Below are 22,686 nucleotides of genomic sequence, written 5' to 3' on the forward strand. Positions count from 1 at the left end.
CGGCGTGTCTACCATCTCAACCTGCGCACCTTGTACAGCTGCTGCCATGAAACGGTCACCTGGGCCCTGTCAAGCCGGTTTCATGGCTTTTAGCCCAGTGAACCTTCCAGCTTATTGTCTGGTAAATAAATTTGAATTTGAAAATCAAATTACATATAACAACGCTGATGAAAGTTCTGATGATATGTAAGTTCCTGTACTGTAAGCTAAATTACACTCGTAAGGATCGTTGCGGGTGCAAATTGGTCTACAAATCACACCCTTATACCCGTAAAGGGTGCATATGTTGTAAAGTTCGATGACCTCGTTGTTCGGTTGACCAGGCTTCAAGTACGGTGAAGCACAATACGCCCGAAGAGCCGAGAGCAGTGTGTCTTACGATGCCGTTTTTCTTTCAGCAAGACGACGAACTACTCCCGTGCCACGCGCTCCTCGACTGCCGCACTTTTTTCTCCTTTCTTATTGCGCGATCTATTATCAACATATGTGTGAAGCACCCACACATGCGCGAATCGATTTACAGTGTGGCTTACATGACACCAATATTTTTTTTTTTGCTGGAAATTAATGATCGCATTCAACGAGGGTATTTTTAGCACATGTAAGTTCATTGCTCATTTTAACCAATGGCCTAACAAAGTTTAGTTAGCCGAGAGCAGTAACAATTCATTTACGTTTGTTTTGTGCAGATGAGCTACAAGATAGACCGCGTCCAGCTGACTTTTCTTCAAATGCTGAGTTCTGGGGCCGCGCAAAACTTCACATACCATTGTCGCAATTCTGTGGCCTTTTGGGATGCCAGCAAACAGTCACACCGGCGCGCCCTCCGTCTGATGGCGCACAACGATCTCGAACTTCGGGCGCCGGAGCCCCACGGAGACACAAACCCGGCATTCACCTTCACGGCGTTCTTCGATGGGTGCAAAGTACGTATATTGCGGCCTGCCCCCCCATCTTTATTTTTGTATCCTGAGAACTACTGGCATGATAAGAGGTAACGGGTACAAAAAGCTGGAAAGAAGAATAATACAAAGCGAGTAAAGTATTTCTCAACTGGTTAAATGAGTCTAATATTCAACTTGTGGTTCGTGCTGTGCTCGTAAAAACGAGGAGAAACAGGAAAAAAAACTATAACAACGCGAAAGACGAAGCACGTAACTGACACACTAATACAACGCGCAAGACAAAGCACGTAACTGAATCGTCACCGAGTCAAATCAGCGCGTACCGCGCGTCGTAATTGCAGCCTCCGCGATCAACTTCAGGAACATTTTCAGAGCTAATTGCGGAGGCCACGCTCCGCTGTGCTGAGTACGGTGAACGCCACCTAGTAGTTGGTAGTGCTTCTTGATGCCAGCGTCCCTTCGAATGCTGGCATCGAGGCGTCGTAGTGCTAAGACCACCGAAGCGTTCACTGTCGGTGCGCGTTAGTGTCATAATGCAGTACTTCTCTTTTCTGCTCGTAGGCGGCGGCACCGCCCCGAGCAAGAGCGCGGGTACACGGAGGAGTGTTAGATATATAAGGCGCGTCTGTGTAGCTCTCTGCAAATGCGTTTGTGGCGCAATGGGTTAAACGCTCGGCGATCTATCGTCGCGGACCGAGAGGTCGTGGGTTCGATTCCCAAATGTTGCATGTTTGTGGAAAAAAACATATAAAACGTGTGCGGAACCACAAGATGTATACCTACTTCAGCTTTGACTTCTAATGTTCCAATGGAGTCTAGATAGTAATCATAATGCTGCCAGACCCGATAAAAATTGGTGTTGTATCCATCTACAGGCATCGTGGGAAAACTGCATCATCCTAGTAAAACCCCGTGAAAGAATGGCAGGATGTGAACTTGCTGGCGCAGCACGAGGAAAGATAAAGTTGCACGCACCTCACCAACCGTAGAGTTTGGCAATGCTGGCGCGAGAAGGGGGGGGGGGGGGGGCATCTCAATTTCATCCTACATAATCTATAAAGTGCAAAGGCGTGCTCATTATGAAACTTGAGACTAACGGCGTTGTTTACGCACAGGAAGTTAAGTGCAAAAAAAAAAAAAAAAAAAAACACACGACGATGGCAAGACACGCAATCGCTACATAAGCAATGGTGCTTATTCATTTCCTTCGCCAAGCCGAACTAGAGTATACCTTCAGCATACCACATCACGGATCACAGTAGCCGCCTTGCTATAAAAGAAACAATACCTATAGGAACCAAACAAATCTATAAACATGTTAAGGTATGTAGATGACTTTATTGTATTTATAGGTTGTAGATTTTAGTGTTTGCAATATGAGTGTGATAACGTCGTAGGGTTCATACTCAAATATCTTTGTTTTCTTCATCGTCCACTTTAATGTTCCTTTAGCTTATCATTTCTACGCTTCTAATTAAACTACGAATACCCCTATGCTTTCCTTCGCTTTCCTATGCTTGCCTTCTTGCGGTTGTGATTAATAAAAGCACGGCAGAACCCATCTCTCGACCACTGCCGATGGTAATACGATTAGCATTCAAACATTATACCGACAGAACGTATTTTTTATTTACCATATATACTGGTCAGACGTCCTGTGCTTCAGCCTCGTCCCAATTCGCTATGAAACATGCGTGCCAAGGTCTGTCATGAGAATGGCGGAACGACTGTGATCTTATTGACACGTATCCTTGTTTATCTTTCTCGGGTGACCGCTATTCACCGGCTAAGAAATGTGAAACGTTATCGCTCGGCGCAGGACGCCAGTGCATGTATCCGTTGTTTCTAGAGTGTTATCGATAGTTCTATCCGTTTTCTGTTGCCACCAAAGCTTTTCTAATCTGATTATAGGCGGGACGCGAATTGTGTTGTACTTTCTGGAAGCCACGCGGGCTCCAGTCATTGCACTGGAACCTTCGACGAGTCATGTATAAAAGCCGACGCGCCCGTCCCAGAGATCATATTTTCGGTAATGAGTTCGCTATCGAAAGCGCGAAGCTATTGTTCTATGACGGAAAAAGAATGCCTCGCCATCATTTGGGCTACCAAGAAATTCCGCCCTTACCTATTCAAAGTCATAAGCAACCACCAGGCCTTGTGTCGGATAGTAAATTTAAAGTACGCTTTAGGACGCCTCGCACGATGGACTCCAGGAATTTCACATCGCCGTCGTTTAGAGAACCGGACGGAAGCACTCCGATACCAACTGCCTGTAACACACTCCCATCGACCCGCCGTCGCATGGCCACGAGGATGACGACGTTTTCCTAGAAAATATAAGTGCGAAAGACTTCGCTTAACAGCTACGAGCTGACCCGGATCTAAAAAGCCTCGTTGAGAAGGCGACAGTGACGTTGTCCCTAGGGCATTTAAGCGAGGGTTATCGTCCTTTTCCCTCAAAACGACGTCCTCGTAAAGAAGAACGTCTCACCAGTCCGCGCCAACTACCTTCTTATCCCCTCAGCACCGCGTCCAGATGTTCTGTGCCCCCTACATGACGATCCCACCGCTGGGCACCTCGGATTCTCCCGTACGTCATCGTGAATACAAGAGAAGTATGACTGGTCACACTTGAACGCCGACGTCGCCCATTACGTCAAGACCTGTGGAGAATACCAGTGACTAGTTACCCCCGACTAGGCCAGCGGGATTGCTAGAGACAATCGAACCCCCATGCCGACCGTTTAGCAGATCGGGATGGACTTGTTGTGGCCCTTTTCGACGTCCACATCCGGAAAAAATGGAACATCGTGGCCACCGACTAAAGAAACAAAAGCCTTCCTGAGTGGTAGTGCGGTGGAGGTGTCTAAATTCTTCGTCGAGAACATACTGCTGCAACGTGGTGCCCCAGAAGTCCTGATCACCGACAGAGGAACGGCTTTTACAGCGGAGCTCACGCAAGCGATGCGGCAGTACAGCCTAATTGTAAGCATTGGAGGATCACCGCGTACCGCCCGCGGACTAATGGTCTCGAGGAGCGGCGGAACAAGAGCCCGAGCGACATGTTAGCAGTGTACGCCGACGTCGACCAGAAGACGTGAGAGAGCGTCCTTCAGTACCTAACTTTCGCTTGCTACACGGCAGTGCAAGAAACAAGGAATATGACTCCGTCCTAGCTAGTTTACGGAAGGAACTCGGCGACGACGCTCGACGCCATGCTGCCACACGTCACCAACAAAAAGAATCTCGACTTCGCCATCTATCTGCAGCGCGCCGAAGCAGCACAACTCGCCCGCCTGCGCGTCAAAAGCCAGCAAAGTACGAACAGGCGACACTACAACCTTCGACATCGCTACGTGGAATACCACCCCGGCGGCTGTGTTTGGGACCGGATACGCCGACGAGCACTTAGAAGCTTTTGCGCCGCTATTTCGGACCCTACTAGACATAGGCGCCGACCACAGAAGGGCTCCGGGGCTCGAGCCCCCTCCGGACTTTGCCGGAGGGAGGCGGGGCTCTGCTCCCCCCCCCCCCCCCCCCCCGCTACCGCAAAATTGTCAGTACCAGAGTCCTGTTACCCAAACCGTTTATGGTTTCTTTTGAGGTGCCCCTACATTTTCTCTTAAAATGCTATTCTTCTTGCTATTCTTAAAATGCTATGTTCTTCTTTACGAGGACGTCGTTTTGAGGGAAAAGGACGATAACCCTCGCTTAAATGCCCTAGGGACAACGTCACTGTCGCTAACTGCATCATTGTTGACGCGGACGCACACGGCTTTTATTCATACTTTCGCTTTATTTCTCAAAATCCTGTCAATAGGAAAACAAGCGCATTAGAAGCACCAACAGCGGCTCCCTCATCCGTAATTTTTCGCTTCAAGATGTTATTTTAATTTCCAGTGTGAACACCATGCTCAGACACGTTATAATTCAATGTGTACACAGGACAAAACTTATGATATTTTGAAAGAGGAAGAGGTGGCCAACTAACAATTATTTCTAATGATATGGATAGCCTATGTCTAGAGAATGAATATGTTGCTGTATGTTAAACTCGCTACAAATTGCTTTGCGCACTTTTTTGACACTGAAAAAGACCTGCAGACTTCAGTGACCCCTTTGGCAGAGTCCTTTATCAATGGTGTGTGAAATGCACGTGAATGATATATGTCTCTCAGCATTGCTTCTCTTTCCAGTAGGTCATGCTAGCGACTCGTGAAAAAACAAATTATAGTAATTTACAACATTTATTGGGGATGGAAACATCGCAACATGCATGCAGAGGTCATAAATATATATAAATAACTAAGTAACCGAAGTGAGGCCAAGCCGGATTTACTCGAAATCAGAATCAATAGCAGTCATGCGCAGCAGAGCTTTTACTAGGACTCAGAAAAAAAAAGAGGCTGCAGTTTCACCGGAAAGGCGAAGCAGTATTAGTGATAGCCATGCATATAAGACAATTACACGAAGGAAGATTTTTCCCGTAGAAATCCGTGTAAGAGCCGCACCCCCAACTTGAAAGCAAATATATTTCTTTTTAATCCAACCGAGAAGCAATCGCGTTCAGTGCGATTCCGATCGCGCTCCACTGCGAATTTTCCCGCGCAGCGTACTTTCGCGTGTCGCAACTATGTAAAAAAAGTCTGTTATAACTTAAGAAGACAGGAGAGGCGCCCCGCCCTGACCACTGAAGCGCAGCAGCCGATTGCCACCGTGACTAAAGAAATAGTCCCGTTGACGCGACTCGGCCCAGCTCGAAGCGCGGGCTGCCATGTCCTCCGTCGGTAGGGTCACCAGCCGTCCGGCTCATGACGTCAGTCTAGAGTGCACGCCCATTGGTGGATGCTCGTGTGCATCCGCCTTTGAGGGGTAAATGTCGCTGCCTTTAAAGTTGTACACTACTATAGAGGGCGAGAGGAGGCGATCATGGAGGTTTACGGCGGATTTCATACTCGCAGTTGAAAAAATTAGATAAAATGGCCCAATCCCTTGCAAGCTAGGCTCGTAAAAATTTGGGGACGTCGTGCACATGTTTACGGGAGGCAAGGGTGAACACCTGCGAAACCTTTTGCCGGAAATGGCCAAGCTAAAAAAATTGCGTTGGCCATACCGGTCTCGTCGACCACATCCCAGAGGTCATTTTCTTGCCTTCGGCGACTGAAAATGTACTTGTGGTCGACGACTGGTCAAGCCCGTTTGAACCATCTGGCAATTTTTTCACACCCACAAAGAACTCTCCCGCAAAATCAATTTGATTAAGATTGCCGACGACTTCATTTCCAGATTAAGTGCACGAACGAACACTTTTTCAATGATGGTGAAATCATCGCATCAGACAACGAACTAATATCTTTAATAGGAGAGAGAAAGGCACCAACTTACAAGTTAAAACAAACCACCTGGCTTAGATAACAGCGCAAAACGTTATACAAAGGAACGAAAATGGGGTACATAACAGCGCAAGCAGAGTGAGGGAATTTGGGTAAGAAAAGAGGCGTGGTTGCGCTATTTGTAAAACTCCCTAGTCTATCTGTGCATATTCCTTATTAATTTTTATTTGTCGTATGCTGCATTTGCCTTTCAATAACACAATCTACGCTCTTCCTAAATTTGCTATCGAGTCCTTTCGCGCTTTTGAGATATGGCTGTCTTATTTATTTATTTGTTAATATGTTATTTATTTGGGCGCCTGATAATTTTTACACTATAATCCTTTGTTCTGCCTCCGGAAAATAACGAAACCAGTGGCATAATGCATGCTTTGACATGTAATGAAACTATGGTGTTACGAAATCACATAATACTTATGCTAATATTTCTAGTCATAAGTTGTGTTCAGAAATTTTTGTATGTCGTTTCATGTCGTGTATGTGATGTCTTCTCAATAACTGACCTTTCGTCATTAAAATATTCCTTGATTGTATCTTTTGGATTAAATCTTTTACAAGTCGTTACATTGCTTTTTTATAGATGTCTATATTTGTGCGATCTAATGCGCACAAAACAAATAAACTCCTTAACCTGTTTAACTGAATCGGCTTGTTGCATGTCTCAATCAAGAGACGCCAGTCTCTTGGCGGTGCGAGGGAACTCAGGCTGTGAAACTGAATTGTATCCTACTCTGAGGTCTTGCAAATACTCATAAAGCTAGTCACTTCAATGAACAATCTTTCGAGGTCACACGAAGTTTCCAGTGTAACTGTTAGTAAAGGTTATATATATATATATATATATATATATATATATATATATATATATATATATATATCGAGGACGACGCTTTTCAGATGCTGCTCGCGAGAAGTCTCACCACGATCGCGGCACTCGTCTCCTTGTGTCAAAGCTTTGACGAGTTGCGTAGGCAGCGCACGAACGCCCGCTGTTGTGGGTCGGAGACTATTCCGCCGCTGCTGCCAGTTTGTTGAGACTCGGGTAGCGTTTAGGCCGGTGATCCTTCAGCCAAAGGGATGAGTACGTCCGGGAGTAAGAGCGAGAGAAAAAAAAGGGTTTATTTTACACTATTTACAGTGGCTCCAAATATGGAAGCCCACTCCATGGAAGAGCACTTTGAAAGTCTCAGCTCACTACATGTCTGAGCACATGTCAGAACTCGTCAGGACACACCACTGCACGCAAGGTGTCTCCTTATAAAACATCGGTCTTCCCTAGTTGACCCGACTAGGGAATCAGATGACCTTGATGCGGCCAATCAGAAAGGCCGTCTTGGTCGCTGAACTCCGCCTCTAATATTGCACCTTCGAAGCAAGGACGAGGCAATCCGGAAACAGGGGGTTGACACTCCTTCCACGAAAGTCGGTGACCTGTTTCTTGCCCTCCGACGGTCATCTTGCCAGGGTCGGGAGAATGGCCTTTGCACTAATCCCGGCGTCTGACGAAGGGTGGCGGTTGTGGTCGGTCGCTTCTAAGTGAGCGTCTGGACGACGCTGATGAAAGGGGTGGCATCGGGGGAAGCACCCAAAGAATGGGCACTGCCGAGTTGGGGCGCTTGTTTGCCCGTCTCGTCGGTGTCTGGCACTGTCACCGTCTGGACGACGCTCATGAAAGGGCCTGCCTCGATGGGAAACAATCAAAGAATGCGCCCGGCCGATTCGGGACGCAACACCGCCAAGCCCTCATGACGCCAGACACACTATCGAGCTTGCAGCTAGCTGCCCACTCTGCCGATCAACAGCCGCTGCTATGTACCACCAAGGATTTTATCCGGGAAGAGGTAGCGCGTCAGCTTTCATTGCTACCTCTCACGCACGAGCCTTCACAGTCTTTGGCTCCGGACCTTTAACACGTCATTCGGACCCAGGTTGCTGAGGCCCTCCCGCCTATGATTCACCAACCACCCGTCACTGCGCCACTTACCTACGCTTCCGTCGCGGCTCGGCCCCCTCAACATCCTGCGCCGTATGCTAGACCTGCGATGCCGACCCATGCCTGGCCGACGACCGCGAATGCTGCGCCGCTCGCCTCCGCGAGACCTTCGGCTCCGTTCCTCCGCCGTCCCGACGCGTGGCGAACGCCAGGCAATAGGCCCATCTGCTTCGCCTGTGGTGTCGCTGGACACGTCGCCCGCCACTGTCGCCGATGTCCACCTTCGCCATTTGACGTCATGGGCAGGCCTGTTCCTTCGTATGTCGCCACCAAGGTACGTCCCTGACGATCAACCAGCCTCTGCTAACCGCCGGTCCCTGTCTCCGCGACGACGCTCTATATCACCCATGCACCGCCGACCTCCTACGGTGGAGGGAAACTGATCGCTGCAGTTCCGGAGGCAAGAGCTGCATGCGCGTCGAACTGCCCAAGGCCTCCATCTAGTTCGCCGCAAAACATTATCGACGTCGACGTTGAAGGAACCGCCGCTTTAGCGCTTATTGACACGGGGGCCGCTGTTCCGGTTATCTGCGAAAACCTCTGCCGCAAGATCAAAAAATGACCACGTCGCTCTCGGGACTAATGCTCCGTACTGCCAGCTCACAGTGCATTGCGCCTTCAGATGTTTGCATCGCACGTGTCGCTATTCAAAGTGAACTTTATGTCATCGAGTTTTTCGTGCTGCCGTCATGCTCCCACGACGTTATTCTCAGATGGGACTTCCTTTCACGTCATCGCGCCGTCATAGACTGCTCCCGTGCAGAAGTGGCCCTTACGCCATTGCAAAACTCTCTTTCGGTGGATAATCATCCCGACGCTCACAAACTTGTCGTTGCTGCGGACACAGATATTGCCCCTGAAACGTCGACCCTTGTCCCTAAGTCCTGTACGGCCGCCCCTGACGGAACTGTTCTGTTTGCCCCGTCGGAGGTACTTCCCCGCCGTCGCGGCCTACGACTGCCGTTTGCTGTACTTACGGTTGAATTGGGTGCTACTACTATGTTAGTTTCAAACTGGCTCCCATCTTCCGTTACATTACTTCGTGGGGAATCGTTGGGTCACATTCAAGGTGCTGATCTCCTGCGCTCCCTCGAGTTTGCAGAGGACCAACCTCATCTTCAAATGAATGCCATGACATCACCTGTTCCAAACCTTCGGGTCCAGACAGTTTCCACCCTTCTATTGCTGCCGATCTATCGTCAACACAACGCAGCGAACTCCTGGCCCTTCTTCCAGACTTCCGCTCCTCCTTCGATTGCGCTCAACCATCTTTAGGTCGGACAACAGGCGTCACACACCACATTGACACTGGTTCCCATGCGCCCTTACGCCAACGACCATACCGAGTTTCAGCGGCAGAACGGCGTATTATCAATGAACAAGTGGATGATGCGCTTACGCGTGGTGTCATTCAGCCGTCCCAGTGCCCCTGTTGCTCCAACAGTGCTCCTGTTGTACTTGTGCGCAAAAAGGATGGATCTATCAGATTCTGTGTTGACTACCGCCGCCTCAATAAGATAACTCGGAAGGATGTATACCCGTTGCCCCGCATCGATGATGCTCTCGATTGTTTGCAAGGGGCCGAATATTTCTCGTCACTGGATTTGCGCTCGGGTTACTGGCAAGTTCCAATGGCCGACCCTGACCGACCTAAGACGGCTTTTGTCACTACTGACGGACTGTATGAGTTTAACGTCATGCCGTTCGTATTGTGCAACGCCCCAGCTACTTTCGAACGGATAATGGATAACATCCTTCGTGGCTGCAGGTGGAATACCTGCCTCTGCTACCTTGACGACATCGTCGTTTTTTCTCGCGATTTTCCAACTCAACTTGTTAGTCTTCGTGCGATTCTCAAGTGCCTCACCTCTGCTGGCCTTCAACTTAACATAAAGAAGTGCCACTTTGCTGCACGCCAGTTGACGATACTAGGCCACGTCGTCTGTAAGGAGGGATTTCTTCCGGATCCCGCGAAGCTCCGTGCCATAGCCGAATATCCCAAGCCCAATTCCTTGAAAACACATAGAAGTTTCATTGGGCTGTGCTCGTATTTTCGTCGATTTGTGCGCGACTTTGCTACCATCATCGCGCCTCAACCAACGGCCTGTCTGCTCGGTCAACGGAATGCGACGAATCTTTTCGAACGCTACGGCGCTTACTAACGTCGCCACCAATACTTCGTCACTTTGACCCTAATGCGCCTACGGAGCTCCATACTGACGCCAGCGGTGTTGGCCTTGGTGAGGTATTGGCTCAAAAAACACCAGGATACCAAGAATACGTCGTTGCCTACGCGAGTCGAACGCTCAAGAAAGCCGAGCGTAATTATTCTGTCACCGAGAAAGAGTGCCTCGCCATAATTTGGGCTTTGGCTAAGTTTCGTCCGTACCTTTATGGCCGCCCTTTCGACGTCGTCACAGACCATCATCATCATGCTCTATGCTGGCTCTCATCGCTGAAAGATCCCTCGGGACGCCTCGGTCGTTGGGCGCTTCGCCTGCAAGATTACGACATCCGTGTTGTTTACCGATCCGGCCGCAAACACTCGGACGCCGATGCACTGTCCCGCTCGCCGCTAGCGTCTGACACGGCTTCTCCGTGAGCCTCTTCGGCTCCCTTGTCGCCTATTGACTTTGCAGACATGTCGTCGGAGCAACGCAAGGATGCGTGGATTTGTCAACGCCTTGACTTTCTCACTGACCCATCCACTTATCCCGCCTCAAGAACGCTACGTCGCCAAGCCGCCCATTTCACTATTCGCGACGATCTCCTTTATCGCCGGAATTACGCGTCTGATGGCCGGAGGTGGCTTCTAGTTGTACCTCGCCACATGCGCACCGACATATGCGCTGCGTTCCACTCTGACCCACAAAGCGCTCATACCGGAGTTCTTACAACCTACAATCGCCTGCGGCAGCGAATCTACTGGCGCGGCATGTATGCATTTGCGTGCAAGTACATACGTGCTTGCACTGCCTGTCAGCGGCGCAAGACTCCACCTCAACGCCCGGCCGGTACACTTCAGCTTCTCCCTTGCCCGGCCCGTCCATTCGACCGCGTCGGTATCGACTTATACGGCCCACTTCCCTCGACCACCTCTGGGAATAGGTGGATAATTGTCGGCGTGGACCACCTCACGCGTTACGCCGAGACTGCAGCTTTGCCCACAGCCACAGCAAGAGACGTTGCGTTTTTCATCTTACGCAACTTCGTACTGCACCACGGTGCTCCCCGTGAACTTTTAAGCGACAGGGGACGTGTTTTCCTGTCTGGTGCTATTGAAGCCTTGCTCGTTCAGTGTAACATCGTTCATCTCATGACAAGTGCATATCATCCGCAAACTAATGGCCTCACTGAGCGATTTAATCACACTCTGGGGGATATGCTTACGATGTACACGGCGTCAGACCAGACCAATTGGGACACCGTCCTACCATTCGTCACATATGCGTACAAAACTGCTACGCACGCGACTACACGATTCTCGCCGTTCTTTCTCTTGTACGGACGTGAGCCATCATGCACGCCGGACACTATGCTTCCCTACACACGTGACTCATCTGAGTACACTGCAATTTCTGATGTCGCCAAGTACGCCGAAGATTGTCGCCAATTGGCCCGTTCATTGACAACCGAGGGCCAAGGTCACCAGAAGCTCAGGCACGACACCGACCGATCTCTCACTACTTTCGTGACCGGTTCCCTAGTTTGGCTTTGGATTCCTCCGAGTACGCCTGGTCTTTCGTCTAAATTATTGGCCCGATATCATGGGCCCTACCGCATCCTCGCTGGGACATCTCCAGTCAATTAGGACGTTGAGCCTTTGACACCGTCCCAAGATTTACGTCGTCGCGGTCGAGAAATCGTTCACGTGAGTCGCCTCAAGCCCTATTATGACCCCTCTATACTGTCAACGCCTTAAGTCGCCAGGATGGCTACGCTATTTCCCGGGGGCCAATGTAATGAAGAAGACAAGACGACGACGAAGCAGTCAGCAAGCAAGCCACTGTGTTGGTGCTAACCACGCGCCCCGAACTTGCGCTTGCCCGGATTTTGGCTGCTGGTCGCCTCGCCGCTTCTTGACGTTCGCCTGACGTTTCTCGCCTTCATTGACGTTTACACGTGAATAAAACACGTTGAAAAATATACATATAAGCGTACATCGGTGGGATTCGGAAAGCTCTTACGCGTCTTACGCGTAAGACAGCGTCTTACGCAGCCGTTTACACATGCCGGAACGTGCACCGCGTTTGCCGACGCCATCACATGACTGCTGAGAGAGTATAACCCCCGTATTCGTAAACGCTCCTCGACTTGAACTTGACTTGCCACTGCCTTGGGCAGCCGCTCCTCGACTTGAACTTGACTTGCCACCGCCTTCAACGCGTTTCGAACGCGCTGCCCAAGGCGGTGGCAAGTCAAGTTCAAGTCGAGGAGCGTTTATGAATACGGGGGTAAGGCGGAGAGGCCACAGCGTCTTACACCAGCTTCTTACACGGGCCGTAACGCGCTAGCACAAACGCGTTAGAAACGCGCAGTCATTCGTTAATGTTGGATATTTTTGTCATCGTGGTGCGTGTGTCCATGTGCGCTTCGTGGCGTAGTGGTTAGCGCCGCGCGTTCGGAAGCGAGGGGTCCGTGGTTCCATTCCGCGCTACAGACACAGCTTTCGAAATTTTTTTTTCATAAAAGTAGAGGTGCCTACCTACTACGACGACGACGACTACTACTACTACTACATACTACAGAGGAGGGACAGACCCACACCCTAAGGAGCTTCGCCCCTAAAATGAAAACTTTCCGCCTATGCTACTAAATCACCCGACGGATTGGCCGCTGGACTGTGAGGTCGGGCCAGACGGCTTTTAGCAATCACATCGGCGCCGCTCACAACCTGAAGCCGTTATACCAGCGCTAACGAACTTTGCAACTTTGTTTCTTTTTTTTTCCTCTTCGAAGCGTGCTTTTGTTTTTCGCTCTCGTGTTGTGTTGGTAGCATCGGAACGATGCGTTTAAGAGGTGGGCAGTGACAGTCTAATTTTTTATCTTTCGCGGGTGACCGCTTTTCATCGGCTAAGGAGAGTTAAACGTTATCGCTCGGTGCAAAACGCGCATGCATGTATCAGAAGTTTCTCGAATGTTAGCGATAGTTCTATCCATTTGCTGTTGTCACCAAATCTTTTCTGATTGTATGCGGCGCGACGCCACTTGCACTTTCGGGAAGCCACGCGGGCACCAGCGATTGCACTAGAACCATTGACAAAGACATTCAACAAGAGCTGACATTCCTTAGGGCACAGCGGCCGAGTTGACTGTAGCGCACCATGCATTATACCTGAACCACACTTCCGGTTTCGACTTTGGGTGCGGGCGTTTTGAACGCTAGCTGGTATGTGTTACGCATGCTGCGTTGATAGGCGCTGCATTTTTTTCGCTTCTACTGCTGAACCGCGCGCGGTCTTGATGCGGAATCCTTTTATTATTTAGAAAAATGATTGCGAGCGATCTTTACAAGCCTCCATCGAATCTGTGCCACGTGCAGTTTCATGAAGTAGACACAAGGTGCCTGGAATGTTTACTTTGCTCTATATAAATGCTCGATTCGGGCTTTTTGTGTATTCATCCAACGTTGTGGCACCAGGTGCGCAGCAGTAGTTCCCGTACGATGCTCCACTGGACGTCATCAGCTGAACAAAACTACAGGCATGTGTCATTTTGGTATTAAGACCTTATAGGAATACTGCGTGTAAAGGCGAAATGTGCGAAAGTGGTGAATGGGTGGCATTATAAACAAACGCAATTCGCATTTGCATACATTGCGGATAAAATACCCGACTCTTCCCGAATAATAACATAAAATATAAAGAACACTTTCACAAAGTTGAGCATGCAAAAAAAAAAAAAAAAGGGATGGAGAGTTAAAGGAAAGACCCCAAGACCTGGTCGTGCCAGACAAAGCAGAGGGCAAGGTCGCTGTTAAGCGTGTTTCACATGCACAATTGACGGACACGCCTGTCATGTTCAGTTGAAGGAAAAAAAAAAAAAGGACCGAGAGTTAAAGGAAAGACCCCAAGACCTGGTCGTGCCAGACAAAGCAGAGGGCAAGGTCGCTGTTAAGCGTGTTTCACATGCACAATTGACGGCCACGCCTGTCATGTTAAGTTGAAGAAAAAAAAAAAAGCAGGGAGAGTTAAAGGAACGACACCAAGACCTGGTCGTGCCAGACGAAGCAAAGGGCAAGGTCGCTGTTAAGCTGTTAAGCTGTTAAGCGTCTTACACATGCACAATTGACGGACACGCCTGTCATGTTAAGTTGAGCATGCAAAGAGAAAAAAAAAAAAAGAGGGAGAGTTAAAGGAAAGACACCAAGACCTGGTCGTGCCAGACAACGTAAAGGGCGAAAGACGAGAAACACGAAAGAAGAAGAAATAACCTGCAAATGTAGTAACAGCGTGGCGAAATCAGCATGAAATTGAAAAGCAAGGGCAAAACACGAGAAACACGAAAGAAGAAGAAGCAGCCTGCAAATATGACAGTAACAGCGTGGCGAAATCAGCATGAAATTGAAATTGAAAAGCAAGGGCAAAACACGAGAAACACGAAACAAGAAGAAATAACCTGCAAATATAATAGTCACAGCGTGGCAAAATAAGCATGAAATTAAAAAGCAAGGCAAAATAATGTGGGTGCTTCGGTCCGCTCCCCCACTGGGGCAGTGGGCATTCTTTCGACATCACACACGTGTTCGGCTTGCCTATGCGGGGATTAAGTTCTGATTTTAGCTAATTTAACTTATGGACAAAGAAACGAGAGGTTTCCCATGTGTTCATTTATGCCGTGCGTGATTGTTCTAAATTTGTGGATAAAATATGACTCTCTTTGTTCCCGTTCACGAGAAGAGCGGAAGCCTGACTGGAGAAGAGTGACACGTATTTTATCAAATGAATGCTCAGGCAGACTGATATGTTTTGAGAATGGGAGATGTGGTAGTGCGCGGGTGTGAGCTCTGTGGTTATTTAGACGGAGTCTGAACGCGGTTCCAGTCTGGCCTATATACTGTTGGTCGCAGACTTCACAATGGAGCATGTAGATCACATTGCTGCTGTCACAATTTAGAGGTTCCTTAATTTTGAATGCGAAATCAGAGGAAGTAGCCTTAGCAAGACAGGTTGAAGTCATGTGCTTACAGACCTTGCAGCGGGGTTTACCACAAGGTCTGCAGCCTGATTCTATGTTTTGAACCGTGGTTGTCCTAGCTCTGACGAGGATATCTCTTAGATTTCTTCCCCGGCGATAGACAACTCGGGGTGGCTCTGTGAAAATTGAAGACAAACGTGTGCTCTGCTGAATGATATTAAAGTGTTTGGCTAGGATGTTGTTCACGTGCGGTAATGTAGATGAGTAGGTGAGGATAAGGTTGGTTTGGTTTTTCGGATGGCGGGGCTTTGAGCCCGTCAAAATTTCATTTCTGTCTAAGGCTTGTGCTCGGCTTATAGCATCATCAACAATACGTTCCGGGTAGTGCTTCGCCACCAGGGCCGTTCTGAGTTCCTTTGCATGACATTGGAAGTCTTTCTCGTCAGAGCAGATGCGGCGGTATCGGTGGGCCTGTGAATACGGGATGGCTTTCTTGCAATGTTGTGGATGGCTACTTTTGAAATGAAGATATTGGTGGCGGTCTGTTGGCTTTTTATATAAGGTTGTGAATATGCGATTATCTTTAATCTTTTATCTTTTTATCTAAATATCTCTCTATCTCTCCTCTCTCACCTTTTTTGGCGCCTTCTTTCTCTACCTAAAGATATAAAAAGACTGTTGCAAGATTTTCCTGTATCCCTTGAAAAAGGTCGGTCCACCGACCGAAACTGTTGGGAAAATAATAAACCCTAGATAACCGCGAAGTTGTGCTTCTGATATATATATATATATATATATATATATATATATATATATATATATATATGCGTCCAATGGTAGATGCTCCTGGAACACCTTCGGGACGCTGCGTAGCCGCTTCGTTGGTCAAGTTTTGGGCTGGCGCTGTCAAAGGTGATTGTCTCGGTTGTTGTTTTTATGGTCAACAGATCAATGACCCGGGCTCGGCCATCAATGCCGCCGTGGTCATGCATTAGGCTTAGCAAGGCCACCCACTGGTGCGATAAAGCGGCCGTAAAAAAGCAACGCACCTTTCCGAAGCTTGTCTCGACGCGTGGCCGATGCAACAGCGAAGAAGAGGATGTGCGACAGCAGGAGATGAAAACGCGAACAGCTCGCGTAACAGTCGAAGAGAGTCGGAGTGCCAGGAATAGACGTGCGCTCGCATTCGAACCGGAAGTTGATATCGAATTACTAATAAAATAACTGACCTTTCCCAAAATGTCTAGTGTAAGGAAGAAGTGCGTCGCGTAGAGCTCTGCAGCCGGATCGCCAGCGCTACTGAAGTGGGGCTCGGTCTCGATGCTGTTCATGGTGCGCCTGGTTACCACACGAATAGCAGATGGGCCGATTGTCAGCTGTGTGCCAGGGATTAATTGCTCTATGGACTGGAGATCGTGGTGGCGGGGAGGTAAAAACAGGGCTAGGCATCGGAGGCGGAGCCCGGAACGTCGGTGGGCGTGGTCGTGCGACGGCGTCGGCGTAAGTCAGTGGCGCGGTGAGTTGAAGAGCCCGCTCCAGAGGAAGGACCTCGGACACTTGTTCTTCTATGACGTGTCGTAGGGTCGGATTAAGGGACGAACTGGACTCCGGCGGGTTGGAGATAAGGGAGAGCTGGCGAGCAACTTCTTCCCGGACGAATGCCTTGATCTGCGAGAGGAAGTTGGAATCGTCAAAAGGAGAGGTCAAGCCGGGCAACGATTCCTGATGTGGAACAGGACGGCGGGTGAGGAGGCGTTGACGGCGGAGCTCGTCATAGCTTTGACAGAGTTCAATAACTTGGGCAACAGTCGAGGGGCTCATTGAAATCAGCATCTGAAACGCGTCCTCGTCGATGCCCTTCAGTATATGCTTGATTTTAGTGCCATCAGTCATGGATGCATCGACGCGTTTGCAGAGAGCGATGACATCTTCGATGTAGCTCGTAAAGGTCTCACCAGGCTGCTGAGAGCGCGACTGCAGACGCTGTTCGGCATGAAGATTTTGAACAGCAGGACAGCCGAATACCTCGCTGAACTTTGTCTTGAACACAGTCCAGCTTGGGACTTCGCTTTCGTGGTTGCGAAACCACAAGTGGGCAATTCCGGTGAGGTAAAAAGGGACGGTGGTCAATTTCGTGGTGTCATCCCATTTGTTGTTAAGACTGACGCGTTCGTATGATGATAGCCAGTCACCAACGTCGTGGTCATCAGCACCGCTAAAGATGGGAGGGTCCCGCTGACGGAGTGTGCCGGGGCATACGGAGGCCTGGGGAGCAGGTGGTGGTACGCTCGTGGCGCTTGCGGAGGTCATGATGGCAGGGAGAATCCGGCTGCGCAATTCCAGGATTACAGGAGACCCAGCAAACCTCCACGAATTCATTGTAGTCATTGTAGCTATAGACCACCTCCCGAGGTATGCCGAAACGGCCGCTCTACCAGCCGCGACGGCTCGTAACGTTGTCTCCTTCCTGCTTCAACGCTTCGTTCTACGTCACGGCGCTCCCCGCGAACTACTGAGCGACCGCGGCCGCGTCTTTCTCGCCGATGTCCTTCAAGAACTTCTCGCTGAATGCCGCATTATTCATCGCTGTACCACCGCATATCACCCGCAAACAAATGGATTGACAGAACGCTTTAACCGAACTCTTGGCGACATGCTTTCGATGTATGTCGCCTCCAACCACACCAACTGGGACCTCATCCTTCCCTATGTCATGTACGTCTACAATACGGCACCCCAGGCAACGACGGGCTTTTCTCCCTTTCTTCTATATGGCCGAGAACCGTCATTTCCCATTGACACTATTCTTCCTTACGATCCCGAGTTATCAGAGGGTACACCGGTTTCCGAAGCCGCCCGGTATGCAGAAGAATGTCGACAACTAGCTCGCTCCCTTACAACGCAAGAACAAGCGCTGCAGAAATTTCGTCATGACGACGGGAGCCCCCACACACAGTTTTCGCATGACGCTCTCGTTTGGTTGTGGGTGCCTCCTACTTCGACACCAGGTATCTCCTCCAAGTTTGTATCCCGATACCATAGACCCTACCGGGTTCTGCAGCAAACTTCTCCGGTGAACTACATCATCGAACCTCTGACGCCCCCTACGAACCTGCGTCGCCGAGGCCGCGAAACTGTCCACGTCGATCGGCTCAAGCCGTATCACGAGCCCATCGTCGTCACGACGCCTTAGGCCGCCTCTGCGGCTCCGTCTTCAGCTAGGGGGGAAGATGTAAGGAGGAAGAAGTGCGTCGTGTAGAGCTCCGCAGCTGGATCGCCAGCGTTACTGAAGTGGGGCTCGGGCTCGACGCCGTTCCTGGTGCGCCTGGTTAAACCTACGCTGCTGTGTCTTCCTGTCGGCGTCCTTCGTGTCGTCCACAGCCGTGCTAGACTTCCTTGTCATACTAGCTATAAAAAATTGAATGCATATCACATTTTCTGTAGATGATCCTCAGCAGATTTACCTCTGATATTTAATTGTGCATAGCTTCTAGGGGCCATAATTTAGATAGTGCTAAACTCGGTGGGGGCCATCATTTCTAGTGACTTAATGTAGAAATTCTCCAACTGCTGTATTATTGCGCACTGCAAACGCACTGCAGTTGCGAGATGTTACCAACACACTTTTCTTTCTTACAGGATCGTTCTGACAAGTGGAGCTATACGCTGCTGCAGTACAAGTCCGACAAGCCACAGCGCCTCCCAATTGTAGACGTTGCTCCAAGGGACATTGGATTCAAGAACCAGGAGTTTGGCCTAGAAATTGGACCAGCCTGCTTCTACTAGCGGCACGAGTATTTCACCATGGATTGCCATGCTCAATGTCTATTTCTCAATGCTGCCAAAGTACGTGCATCCCGAAGACGCAGTGGTCATTGACAGAAGAATGCTCGCCATGCTTCATGCATGCAATTATTGTGCATCACCTCAATATGAGCAATACGGAATAAATTTATTTTTCACCGATGAGCCCATAAATTGCTATTAGAAAACTGAGTGCCATTGCGACCTATGGAATCCCGGTGCCAAGAAAGATACAGGCCTGGTCTGGCTGTGCGTGCCTGTGCGTGCCGGGACGCTGGGAAGTCCAGCCATCGGTAGGAGAAATCACTCAGCCTGACGTCGGTCTGAGTGAGTTCTAGGTGCTCTGAGTCTGAGTGGAGTACACTAACTGATTTAGTCGCGATAAGTAGGTGTCAGTGAGTCTAGGTCAGTCGGAATGCACGTGAATCGGAGCCTGTATGAACCCAACTACATCTTCGCCCCACGAAGCTACATGCGATGATGACACTGGTTGAATCTGATTGAAGCTAAGTGAGTACCTCGTTGACAAATTTTTTTCAGGCGCAAGAAAGAGACAGGGCACAAATGGAAGGTCAAACACAGGACAGGCGCCTGTCCTGTGTCTGACCTTCCCTTTGTGTCGTGTCTCTTGCTTGCGCCTTAAACAATTGGCAATTATGCACCAGTTGGCCCACAGAAAGTTCTTCTGGGTACCTAGTGTCCATTGAATATATTGCTACACGCGTGTGGTATTTGATTGTTTGACCGAGGCGCGCGGGCGCCATCACTCGAGAAAAGAAGAGGAAGAACGAGCTGGGCTCGCGCTGTGAACCTAACCGGTCAGCGCTGCAACCGCTGTTGTAAATACAACCTGTAAATAGTTGCCCGTCTTACTCACTCGTTCTTCGCGTAACATCGTGGTGGAGGTGGAACGTTCCCCGTCCTCGCCACGGAGCCCCGAAGCGGCCGCACCGTCGTCTTCTCAGCCATGGCTTCCGATGGTTACACCCCGTCGCCACCTACACCTGCGGCGCCTACCACAACGTACGTTACGGTTCCTAGTCTCCGTGATCCTGGGACATTCTCCGCCCAAAATGGCGTTGACGTCGACGTCGTTCTTCGCGTAACAATATTGAGCCTGAGTTAGAACTTACGATGAAAGAACGGACAACGCCAATAAATTACAATTTTCATACGTAGGATGCCTGGATATGTAGTACATTGTGTTAGCCTGCTTATGTGAAATATATGTAAATTTATGAGATAAGAGACGGTGCCTACTAATGCCTAGACTTCGGTTTCTTCGTCCTGTGGGACGTGATTTTCTCGAGCGAAAATTGCCAGAGTGCAGAGCGAACGAAAGGAATGATCGTACAGAAAGACAGGTGCTACGGTGAAGGCAGGCGCTATTACATAGGCAGGTACTCATTGTCACGCCTTCGCAGACTGCGTGACAATGCCCTTAGAAACATTTCTGTTTTGTGTGTGTGTGTGTGTGTGTGTGTGTGTGTGTGGTGTGTGTGTGTGTGTGTGTGTGTGTGTGCGTGCGTGCGTGCGTGCGTGCGTGCGCGCGCGCGCGCGATTTTCTTTTTTTTTCTCCCCCCCCCCCTTTTTTATACTTATTTTTATTTCGCTCTCTCCTGTCGAATCCCTTTACCCCTCCTCCGGTACAGGGTAGCCAACCGGAGATAATCTCTGGTTAACCTCCCTGCCTTTCCTTTACCTTTTTTCTCTCTCTCTCTCTATTACATAGGCAGGAGCTACTAAGCAGACGGTTCTTCATCTTCTTTTTCGTTCTTTCGTGGCCCTGTCATTTGTCTTCACACCCTGCCATGATTTCGGATTATTCAGGTGCAGGTGTTTCCGACAATGCTAGATTGGTGTGCTGGCCTGCTTTGTTGGTCAAGGCAGTAAACAATGTTGTCGATAAAGGTGGCCCTGGTGGGTGGCTACTGCGCAATGGTCGTACTAATTTACGCGCGTGCTTGATAATGTGCGTCTTAGGAAACACCCTTTCTCGTAATAAACAGTTTGTTAAAAGCGCTTTTAGTTGCCTCATCCTTTCTTTGTGAGTCCTCTCATAAGCTATACAACATCAACAAGCTTAACATCTTGTCTTTCCCTAGATAATTGCACCATCGTGGTTCGGAAGAAATGTTGGTGAGTTTCACTATTGCGCTGTGGTAGTGGCAAAACCGAATGCACAACCACTGTGCGCGTGACAGGAGTGTCAAAGGCCTGCTCACGCTTTTTACTGAACTAAGAAAAATTCTCCAGTAGGCTGCCTCGCGGTGGAGCCTTTCGTGCTCGTACGCGACTTAGCCATTGATGTAGACTTGACGGCCGCATGAACCGCTCAGGACGGCGGAGGTACCTATTGCGCAAGACAGTGACAGGTTTGTCCTGCCGCCATGTGGAACTTGTCATGTTTTCCGCACCATGGCGAAGATTTTTGGGGTGACGGGTGAACCTGCACTTTCGTCCGCAGCAAGGCCTATATGGCAGGCCAGGCTTTCTGATGCGCTTAATTCGTCGGGCTTCGACGACAGGTAACGCATAGCTGTGTTGTTCATGGGGAAGGCTGGAATAGAGGCTGTCTGGTCAAGAGAGAATAAGAATCTTTATTAGTTAAATGAAGCTTGGAGAGGCGTCCTCATTCCAGAATACCTTGAGCTCGGACCACGTCCTGGGGCTCCAAATCAGCCATTGCTGATCCTCAAGGTCGGAGCTGGCCAAGGCTCTCTCCCAAAGCTCGTTGGTGTGATAATGATTCGGAGGATTTAGTGTTGCCTGTCTGCAACCCCTAATATGTGCCTTGGGGACCCGGGCTCTGCGCAGAAGCGGCATTGCGGAGGGAATTGTGCAGGGGCTATGAGGTGATTACTGGTTGTGTGGGGGAATGTATTAACCTGTAGAGCTAGGAGGAATCGGTCGTGCTCTCTAGGTAGTGACTTGTGTGGGGGTCCGTGTGTTCTGCGGCTTAGCTTGCAGTGTTGTATGATGTCTTGGTACGAGACTAGAGGTTGCATGCGCTTGGTTCACATTCCTCGGCGTTGGCTCGGTGGGTCAAATCTCTAGCCACCTTGTTGGCGACTTCGTTGCCAGGAATGCCGTGATGAGCTGACGCCCAGATGATCATTACTGATCTCGTTGGTGGCTTTTGATTGATGATATTGTCGCGGGCGAAACAACAGGGAGAGCCAGAAGCCCACGTCTTTACCGGAACCAAACCAAAAATAAGAACGTTCTCTTCTTCTTCCAACCCCCAAGCGTGTACGTGCCACAGCAGATGGCTCATATATGCCGGCATGTACCATTACCCCCTTTCCTAAAGAAGCATCGTCTCGATGCTGTAATGAGGGTAAAAATATATCAAAAATGAGGGTTACAATATAAACGAAAGAAATGTGTCGTAACACGAAATAACAATATGCTGCTGTGAAAGAAGGAACAAAAGTAAAGAAACACAGGACAC

The 22,686-nt window shown here is 49.5% G+C and overlaps 1 protein-coding gene across 1 annotated transcript in view; it reads left to right on the top strand.

The window, feature by feature from the left end:
* Positions 1 to 19,400, top strand: part of LOC119455318 (collagen alpha-1(I) chain) — a 694,093-nt gene extending 674,693 nt beyond the window's left edge. Inside the window, exons 43-44 of the mRNA XM_037716715.2 lie at positions 690 to 926; positions 19,068 to 19,400. Coding sequence (XP_037572643.2) covers positions 690 to 926; positions 19,068 to 19,214 — 384 coding nt within the window. The 3' untranslated portion in view covers positions 19,215 to 19,400. The remainder of the gene's footprint in view (positions 1 to 689; positions 927 to 19,067) is intronic.
* Positions 19,401 to 22,686: the final 3,286 nt, after the last annotated feature.

This window comes from Dermacentor silvarum, chromosome 6 (genome assembly GCF_013339745.2).
Source record: "Dermacentor silvarum isolate Dsil-2018 chromosome 6, BIME_Dsil_1.4, whole genome shotgun sequence".
NCBI classification, from domain to species: domain Eukaryota; kingdom Metazoa; phylum Arthropoda; class Arachnida; order Ixodida; family Ixodidae; genus Dermacentor; species Dermacentor silvarum.